The following is a 10,327-nucleotide window of genomic DNA, read 5'->3' on the forward strand; positions in this document are numbered from 1 at the left end:
AAGAGGTCGGTCCTCAGCACAGAGGATTATGCATCATGGAATCAGACCGCAGAAATGAAGAGGGACCTTCAGATGCATCCCAGTAGAGGAATAAAGCTCTCTGAAAGAGGTAAATCTTCACCCTTCTGGATTCATCATACATCCTGATGGACCATGACTCAGCTCATCACCAGATGGGCAGGTGTACGACCCTAAAGCTGAACCTGTGTTTGGACTGCTAGAAGTAAAGTGCCCAAATATAAGAAATTATGTAGATTATGCCTACTGTAGGATCCAAACAGTCACACACATACTGTTGACAGAGACAGACCAAACTAATCATCACTGAAAACAATACTTAAAGATGCATTTACTAGATGAGTAAAATGACAAGATATTTTGTCCTATTTCTGAAAATATACTGAGATTTTGCTTAAAACAAGCAAAATTAACTGGGGTGCGATAAATAATCTTAATTCAAATGGAAAATAGATCATTTTTCTGATAATGATTATTTATCATCATTTAATGATGTTGGTGTCGATTTATTTTGGTCTCATCTTAGTCATGGAAAAAAAGGTCATCAATAAACATTTTTCATCATAGATTTCATTAACACAATGAACAATACTTGAGACTGATCCTGTAACCCTGAGTTTATTCAACTACCGTCATGGTATAGGCCTCAGGAATCATAAAGTAATCATTAACACAAGATGATGAACAGAGGATGTACTGCATATTATTATTTTTGTCATGTTTCCAGTCCAAATATATATATATATATATATATATATATATGGTCTATGGTCTTTTCAAAGATCTGAATTTCAAAGAAAGCATGCATTGGAGGCATCTTTCATGATCATGATCTTTCAGGCTTTTGTAACCAAAATTTTTTGACAATTTGTAGTGCAACCCCTTGAGTGTTTTTGATCATGTCTAGTAGTTTAGAATCATATAATACAAATGCAGAGTGAGCCCACAAAGGCCCCCAATTAACTACACTTCTTGGTAAACGGAGGCAAAGAAGGACATTATAAGGCTTCTTCATAGTATACCTCCATTTCCAACGTGATCCCATGAATTTGTCTGTTGCAAAAGAACGTGTCACAATCCCAGTTCTGTCTTTTGTTTTGTATGAACTCTTGCACCACACTAACTGTTGTCACCCCAGACTACATTTCCTATCATCCATTGCACTGATTACACTGTAGGGAAATCACACACCCTACATAACTCAAGGACTTCCTCTTTCTCACGGCCAAGTATTATTTAGCGTATCTACTTTACGGAGCCTGCTCCCAGTCCTTGTGTGAGTTTCTAGTTTTAGTCAAAGTCTAGTCACGTCATGTTTTCTGATTTCCTGCCTGTCTTTACCTCTCTCACCTTGCCCTTTGGACACTGTTTGTACCTCTCATGGACTATTCCCTGTTTTCCCTGGATTCTTCTTTAGCCTAGCCCTCCTGGATATTGTTTGCCACAGAACGAACACGCTTGTCCCTGGATTACTCTTTCGTCTTGTCCTCTATATACCTTGTTAGTCGGTGTGGCCATTTATAGTACACCATTTTAACCATAGGATTGTTCAGGTAGGGTAAGGAAACTTCATATTACTCATCAATTGATCAATGTCTATGATCCAATCTTCCTGCTGTAGGCGTATCAGTCTCTGTATCTCTTGCTTACTAAGCCGGATGTCCTTCCTCTGTTGCCTATGCTGTCGTCTTCTTCTAGCACTCTTCCTCCTCTTCACCGAAGTCTTTGTCTGGCTCACATCTACTTGAAGTTGCAACACACTCTCTTCATCCTCTTGTGCCTTCTTGTTAACCTTTTAGGTTGGTTACAATCAGTTCATGAACTTCAGCTTTCACAACTTTTCATCTTATATCTATTATACAAGAGAAAGCAACTGCGAGATTATTTAATCTTACATTTATTGTCCCGATTCGTGCCTCATTCTCAGTTTGTCTTTTTCACTCATTGAATGCATAGGCCTATGGGAAAGAGTAATGAACATGAAGCCAATCCGTTCACAAAACCTCCTCCCAGACTTACTTCAGTACAGGGCTTTTATACATATTCAGGGGGTGGTGTAACAATTGTCCAATGAGAATATACTTTCATGATATAGGAATGTGGTACATATAGAAAAAAACAAGTCTAAATATGGTCAACATCTGGTCCAGTGCCCCTGCCTGCCTTGGGCTCCAGTAAGGCCTAAAAAGCAGGGACCTTTCTTGGCTAATTTCCAAGAAACACACACACACATATACATTGTGTATAGATGTGTGACGAAACCATAACAACTAGTCTCCATTCAACCCTTGCATCCGCATCTATTTTTGATCATGTTTTGGAATAAAGCTTGGCATATGGATCCGAACGCCTCTCGTTGCAGTCCCTCCGTAACAGTATGCATGTGACGTTTGAATGAACGCCTATACTTAACAACCTTGAATCTTGAGGATGTTTTCTGATTGGGTGATTGTTCACTTTGTGTATTTAACAGTAATAATGGACAATAGTATACAGTACTTATGTAGCACACAGGCCTAACAACTACAAAATGACAGACAATTTAAATTTTTAAAAGTACATTTTAATATTTATGGTAAGAATGAAAATTTCAACAGCAGTATTGGATAGTCCAGGTGAAAAATGACATAAACGCAAGCAGACATCAAAAGCATAAAACAATCAGTGAAGAACAGCTAGAAAGACTTAAAGATATAGTTCACCCAAAAAATGAAAATTTTGCCATCATTTACTCACCCTCATGTATTTCCAAACCTGTATGATTATTTTTTCTTTTTTTCTTCTGCTGAACACAAAGAAAGATTATATTTAAATACCGGTTTCTCATTCTTAATATCGGCGTACAGATTTTGAAACACCAGAGCCTCATTTTCTCTGATGTCCATGTTCCACGACGCTGGCTTTCAAATCAGTAGCAGTTGCGAAATGATTAATATCATGCTTTTTCATTACATCTTGGATATGTTTGTTGAAAAATTCTGCAATTTCTGTGGTTTGCACCTCTCTACGAAAATAGCGTTAAAGGGTTAGTTCACCCAAAAATGAAAATTCTGTCATTAATTACTCACCCTCATGTCGTTCCACACCCGTAAGACTTTCGTTAATCTTCAGAACACAGATTAAGATATTTTAGTTGAAATCTGATGGCTCAGTGAGGCCTCCATAGGAGCAATGACATTTCCTCTCTCAAGATCCATTAATGTACTAAAAACATATTTAAATCAGTTCATGTGAGTACAGTGGTTCAATATTAATATTATAAAGCGACGAGAATATTTTTGGAGCGCCAAAAAACAAACAAAATAACGACTTATTTAGTGAATTCAAATCACTGCTGCGATACGCTGATTCATAACGCTCCGATACTTCCTGAAGTAGTGTTTTGAAATCGGCCATCACTAAATAAGTCATTATTTTGTTTTTTTCTGGCTCACCAAAAATATTCTCGTCGCTTTATAATATTAATATTGAACCACTGTACTCACATGAACTGATTTAAATATGTTTTTAGTACATTAATGGATCTTGAGAGAGGAAATGTCATTGCTCCCTATGCAGGCCTCACGGAGCCATCGGATTTCAACTAAAATATCTTAATTTGTGTTCCGAAGATTAACGAAGGTCTTACAGGTGTGGAACGGCATGAGGGTGAGTAATAAATGACAGAATTTTCATTTTTGGGTGAACTAACCCTTTAAACACCTTTAGTAACCTCAAGTCCACTCTTATTCTTTAGCACATAAGCCCAGGTGTACTTGCTAAAAACATTGATACATGTTAACATGTATTTATTATATTATTACATGAAATCAACGCAACATGGTGCTAAAACTTAAATCTGCTTACCTCGAGCTCTTTTCCCTTCTTCTTTTCTTTTTTTCAGCACACATAAAAACTACAACTGCCAAAGTGTGTTTCATCATGGTCTTTTAGTTTACCACTAGCGCATGCTGATGACGTTTTATTCTTCTATAGAAACTTACATCGCAGCCTACAAGTCAATAGGTGTGTTGATCGTTCAGTCGACATGCATGTCGCACAGTGTGATTGTCATGTATCCTGCGCCTGCTGTTTCCTGCTACTCCCCACCAGAGGTCACCGGTTCACCATTGTCACCTTTTCATGGCACACACATTCACACTTCACTCTGGACTACATTTCCCACAACTCCCCATCTAGGAACTAATCACACACTCACACCTGTTTCCCATCAGTGACACTTTATAAGCTGCACTCAACCACACACTCATGGCAGAGTATTGTTTAGCCCTGTATCTGACCTTGTCTCCGATTGCTAAAATCGGGCAATGTATCCCGGGCTTCAAACTGTCACTAAGTGCACTGCCTTACCTGCTGCCATTGCTTGTCATGCTGAACCTGTGAATAAATGACTGTGTGTGTGGAAGTGACCTGTGTTTTCTATTAACATCACAAACATACATTTTATTATATGGACAATAAATAAAATGTCACATCTGTTTGCCTTACATGTCATAAAACTAATAATATATTTCCAGAATGATTAAATTTAAAACAAATTGTAAACTGACAATTAATACAATTACCACATTTGAACTGACCAAATAGAGTTTGACCTGTAAAAGTATTTAATGATGTTTGTTTTGTAAGACAGGCTTTTACTACTCTATTTTTATATTACTGGCTCTTTTATAAGCAATTAGTGGTACTTATTAAATATCCCATTTAGTTTTTAACTTCTTTTAATGTATTTTCAAGTGTGGAACCATATTCTTTGCTGCTAATGCCTCTTAATGCAAAAAGCAGTGATTCCAGGTCATGTTTTTTTTTTCTTGTTTTCAGAAAAAATAAGTAAAAATTAAGTGTGTTTTTCCTTGCCAATAGGGTAAGCAAAAACTTTTACTTGTCTAGAAAATGCTTCTAGATTCAAGAATTTTTTTTTTTTGATATTTGGACTGGAAACAAGACAAAAAATCTAAGTAAGAAAAGTATTTTTGCAGTGTGGACATCAAGGGTAAAACTGTCATAGATGGTGAAATAATTTATTAGACTGTTGAGATTTAAAAACATGGAAAGCTCATAAAACAAACATAATACTTTATGGCTTTCAAAACTAAAATAATGTCAAGTCAAGTCAAGTCAAATTTATTTATATAGCGCTTTTACAATTGGTAATTGTTTCAAAGCAGCTTTACATATTAGAAGCACAGAAAAAAGGGAAGTGGTTAAAAATAAGCTGTACAAACAAGCGTGGTAATATGTAACATATACAAGATGGTGCTACATTAAGCCAATGTCGGCTGACTCCCAGGGGTGGAAAAAAACCCCTAGGAGAAAAACCCAGCGTGCTAACACTGGGAAAAAAGTCCTAGGAGGGAAAAAAACCCTTGGAAGATATATATAATATATGTAAATGGATATGGAGATCAAAATCTGAATTATACATTTTTATTATAGAGATTAAAAATAGATTATATATAAATATATGTAAGCGGATACGGGGATTAAAAATCTGAATTATAGATGCAGCCAGAACTGAAATTGAAAAAAAAATTGTTCCTACAATGTACAATAACAATAAGCTGTTTATAATGAGTAATGACAGATAATAATCATTATTGTTCTGTCAGATTTGACCTGTGGTTGTACAGTGAAACTGAAGTGCAAACATAAATATATAGGCCTAATACACACTTGTATCTGTCTCTTTGTCTGACCCATATGAAAACACATCAGGGCTTCAGCCTTTACTGTCCATCAGACTTTACTGTATTCTCATAAACTCACTAACTGTGGCTGTGAAAATGAATTGATTACCTTTACTTAAATGAATTAAAGTTTTTACACACACTTTTATTCAGTTCATTCAAAATAAATCAGTTTAGCTGGTTACGGTCAAATTAATTTACTCTAGTATGTTAACTTTATTACATTAAACAGTTTCTTTTTTATTAATTTACCAACACATAATTTTCTTTTGTTTATTATTATACACAATGTATAATGCAGCAATAAGAAAAGCCTGGTGATTAGCACCAAACACCGAGTGTCCACAGCCTGAGTATAGGCAACACTCCTCAAATAAATTACAGAAACTCTTCTAAATGTCCAGCATTACTGAACATTAAACTACCAACATCTTTCCCTTTACTGAAAATAACACTTGATCCCTAATGCAGCCCCTTGCAAAGTATGCTGGGAACTACACATGTCCTCCATTTTCAGTCAAATTTAACTTTAATCCTATTCAACCCATTCATCAAGGACTTCAGGATTAATGATTTTAATCAATAGGTAAGTGTGCTGGACCCCTTCATCTTACTTTCATTTATAGTTAGGCCTAGATATGGTTTGAAACTCTGTTTACTAGTATCATATTAAGGGCTATCTGTCTGTTTATTGCACCAGTCAAAGTCTTGAAACTATTTTCATAAACATGTTAAATATTACTTTCATTTTATTTAGGCCCAGATATGGTTTAGAGCCTATCCCTAAACGTAACCCATGCAGTTAACTTATATTACCCAATATATATATATATATATATATATATATATATTTAGATAAGTACACTCTAAGTACATGTATTGTAAAAAAAAAAAAAAAAAAAAAAGTAACAAACATCCTAAAATTCAATTGAGTTTTCAATATTTGTTGGATGAACTTCAAAGTACTTGAGAAAGGGGGTTAACTGTGGGCATTTCTTTACATTTCTTTTCATTTTCACTCTCTTCATAAGAACAAATTTATTGTCTTGTGAAATTAAGGAAAGAAAACCAGCAGCACGTTTGGCACGGAGGGGTCAAAAATAAAAATAAAAACAAAAAACTGTAAGGCTGGAGCTAAGTAACAACTTTATTTTGCCAACGTGTTTGTGAAATGAAGGGTCATTTCTTATCATAAAACACACACACACACACACACACACACACACACATATATGGCAAGCCGTTTTGACTTTTATTCACATCTCAGGATATGAATTCTTGATATCAGGAATTACATTTCCACTAGTAACAATGTTACTTCTTGATATCAACATTTGAATTTCCACTAGTAAAAACTAGAATTCTTGATATCTGTAATTGTATTTTCACTAGTGAAATGTCACCATAGGCTGCCATTCAAATTCAATTGTTGATATCAAGAACTGATTTCTTACTAGTTGAAATTCCAATTTCACATATCAGAAATACAATTCTTACTAGTAAAAATGCACATTTTTGATATCAAGAATTCAATTGTCACTAGTTGAAATGTCAGTTCTTGATATCAACAATTGAATTGCTACTAGTAAAAATGTTCATTTTGATATCAATATAATTTCAGATATCAAAAATGGCTTTCTTACTAGTAACAATCACATTCATGATATCAGAAACTAACATTGTCACTAGTGAAAATCAAATTATTGATATCAAAAATTGACATTTTTACTAGTACCAATTCAATTTTTGATATCAAGAACTGACATTTCAACTAGTGACAAATGAATTATTGATATCAAAAATTATTATTTTTACTAGTAAGAATTGTATTTCTGATATGTGAAATTGGAATTTCAACTAGTAAGAAATCAATTCTTGATATCAACAATTGAATTTGAATGGCAGCCTATGGTGACATTTCACTGGTGAAAATACAATTACAGATATCAAGAATTCTAGTTTTTACTAGTGGTAATATAATTCCTGATATCAAAAATTAGCATTTTAACTAGTGAAAATTGAATTGTTGATATCAAAAATTAACTTTGTTACTAGTGGAAATGTAATTCCTGATATCAAAAATTGTCATTGTTACTAGTGGAAATGTAATTGTTGATATCAAGAATTAGCATTTTAACTAGTGAAAACTGAATTGTTGATATCAAGAATTCATATCCTGAGAATGAATAAAAGTCAAAACGGCTTGCCATACACACATATTAAAAGCCAGCCTACCCAGGTATGGTTTGAAGAGCTTTATGGCTGATCTGCTCTTGAGCTCCTGAGAAATAACAAAAAGAAAGAGACAACAATATTCTGAGGTAAGGTTGGGGTGAAGTAAAAATGTATATGATCAATAAGTCATGGCAACTTATATATACTTTAACTATTTAACTTAATTTTATATATATATATATATATATATATATATATATATATATATATATATATATATATATATATATATATATATATATATATAAAATTTGAATATATATAAAAGTTGAAATGTGTTGTGCAGCCAAACTGATTATAATTTAAAATATTTACTTCACTTAAGTTTTTAGCTTTAAGTTTTAGCGGTGGATTTTTACAGTGCATATATCAGTGAGCATCACAGGAGTCATGGATTTTGTATGTGTGAAACCTGATTGTGTTGATGTCTGTGCTTCACAACTGCTTTTCTAGATCTACTAGATCGTCTGAGGGATTCGACTGAATCAAGATGCTGCTGATCGCTGAAGCTCTTCTCCTCATTTCAGCTGTTCTAGCACAGGTGAGTTCTGGTATGAATATTAAAAGACACGAATATTGATGATTGATTGATATGATTCCTGTCGCTGCAGGATAACAGAACTGCTGCTGATGAAAGACCGATATATCCATTGGATATGGCAGAGAATTCAGTTGACGACAAATTTTACTGGTGTACAAAGAAAATGGAACATCGAGTGCAGACAGAATTTCTGAAGAGGGAATTGTCTAACTCTCCAAAATTTGCAGAAGCTTGGAAAAGAGCTGAACAGAATCACACAGCACCAGAAGATCATTTGTCAAAGAATCATTCAGTTGCCATTTATGCATACACAGGTGATGGGGTACATGGGGATTTCAACAGAGCTACTCGTATTGGCAAACAAAAATATAAAAATGAGACATATACTCACTATTCACTTCACTTCTGGTTAACAGAAGCGATACAGATTTTGAAGAAAACCCAAACTAACTGCTTTAACACTTACCGTGCTACTGATGTTCGATTTGATGTTAAGGCCAAAGAAGTTCGTTTTGGCCAATTTGCTTCATCCTCCCTTGAACGTAAATTAACAGACGTTTTTGGAAATACATCTTGTTTTGAAATCAGAACTTGTTCAGGTGCTAATGTGACAAAATATTCAAGTGTTCCTCATGAAAAAGAGGTGCTGATTCCTCCATATGAGACATTTAAAGTCATTGATGTGAAGCATAAAGCAGAGCAGAAAGATCTCTGGTGTGAAACTGTGTTCATTTTGGAAAGCTATAAAACAAGAAGTTTCCTGAACTGTGCAGTGGCAAACAACAGTGGAGAGCAAGTTGTCTTTTTTAATGGTCTGTTCATTTTAACTTTTCTTTTGCTACGCGGTTAGCTACTAATCAGAGAAATACTGCATGTTTCTTGTTAAACATCAAACTGATTGTCATGCTTTATTCAATCAACTGTTTGGAAAAATCAAAGCAGCTGAAGGTTTGGATTCTGGAATCCACTGCCGCTTCAATATATATCTTTTGAGCGATTTATAATCAAGTTATTAATCAACATTTGTCCTAATATTTGGATGAATTATTCAATGTATGTTAAACCATTTATTTTCCTTTTCATCTTCAAACACTAGAGAATAATGATGTATATTGTCTGTACCTCTCACTGAGAGAAAAGTTCAACTTATCTGTATGTTTTGTAGAAGTTTAACCAACTTCACCCTTGGAGAAGTTGTGAATCATGTGTATGTGTAGGTCCTGTATTGGTATCAATAGATAATTGGCACTCTTCTTGAAGCCTGCAGATGCCTTTTCATGACTTAACAGGACATCCTGTGCCTAAGTTCAGGGTCCGATTGTCAGCATCGTGATGGATGGAGATATGTTTCTGACTATCTGTCCATGTGTGGAGGATTACTAATTTTGTCTATTTTTCTTAGCCAATCAGAATCATTCAACCTGAAGTAATGACGTATTCAGTGGACTCTGTTAGAGTATAATTATTGTGGAAATGTGAATGTACGCAGAGCGGCCTACAAACTCCTTGTGAGACCTGAAGCTGGCTTCTGCTGATGAAACTGCAAACTATTCTTCAATAAAATTTTCTTCAATTTATTATTTTTTTAAACTCTGACTCCAGGTATTCATTCATCATATCTGGTCTTCGAGTCTTTAACTGTAAAATTCCCTACACAGCTGATATTGATAAATTGATATTTGAATCTTTACAAAACATGCCGATAATACAATATTTTTAATAATTTTAATTAAATTGTGTCTTCATATTAAAGCTGCAGTCTGTAAATTTTTTTGGTTAAAAATTATCCAAAATCAACTTTTGAACAAGTACATAACCAGCCAGTGTTCAAAACTATCTCATTATC

General features: G+C 34.3%; 1 protein-coding gene across 8 annotated transcripts; it reads left to right on the forward strand.

The window, feature by feature from the left end:
- Positions 1–1,190: 1,190 nt before the first annotated feature.
- On the forward strand, positions 1,191–9,956 carry LOC125245770 (NAD(P)(+)--arginine ADP-ribosyltransferase 1-like). 8 transcript variants are annotated; one of them, XM_048156506.1, is made up of 4 exons: positions 1,197–1,294; positions 1,436–1,571; positions 8,394–8,481; positions 8,552–9,956. In XM_048156506.1, the coding sequence occupies exons 3-4, from the start codon at positions 8,431–8,433 to the stop codon at positions 9,329–9,331; spliced, it is 831 nt and encodes a 276-aa protein (XP_048012463.1). In that variant the 5' UTR covers positions 1,197–1,294; positions 1,436–1,571; positions 8,394–8,430; the 3' UTR covers positions 9,332–9,956. The 8 variants fall into 8 exon arrangements, 6 of the variants coding, with proteins under 6 accessions (XP_048012463.1, XP_048012461.1, XP_048012462.1 ...); XM_048156504.1 differs by having other exon boundaries at positions 1,200–1,817; XM_048156505.1 differs by having other exon boundaries at positions 1,201–1,576.
- Positions 9,957–10,327: the final 371 nt, after the last annotated feature.

The sequence above is a fragment of the Megalobrama amblycephala genome, linkage group LG14, assembly GCF_018812025.1.
Source record: "Megalobrama amblycephala isolate DHTTF-2021 linkage group LG14, ASM1881202v1, whole genome shotgun sequence".
NCBI lineage: Eukaryota > Metazoa > Chordata > Actinopteri > Cypriniformes > Xenocyprididae > Megalobrama > Megalobrama amblycephala.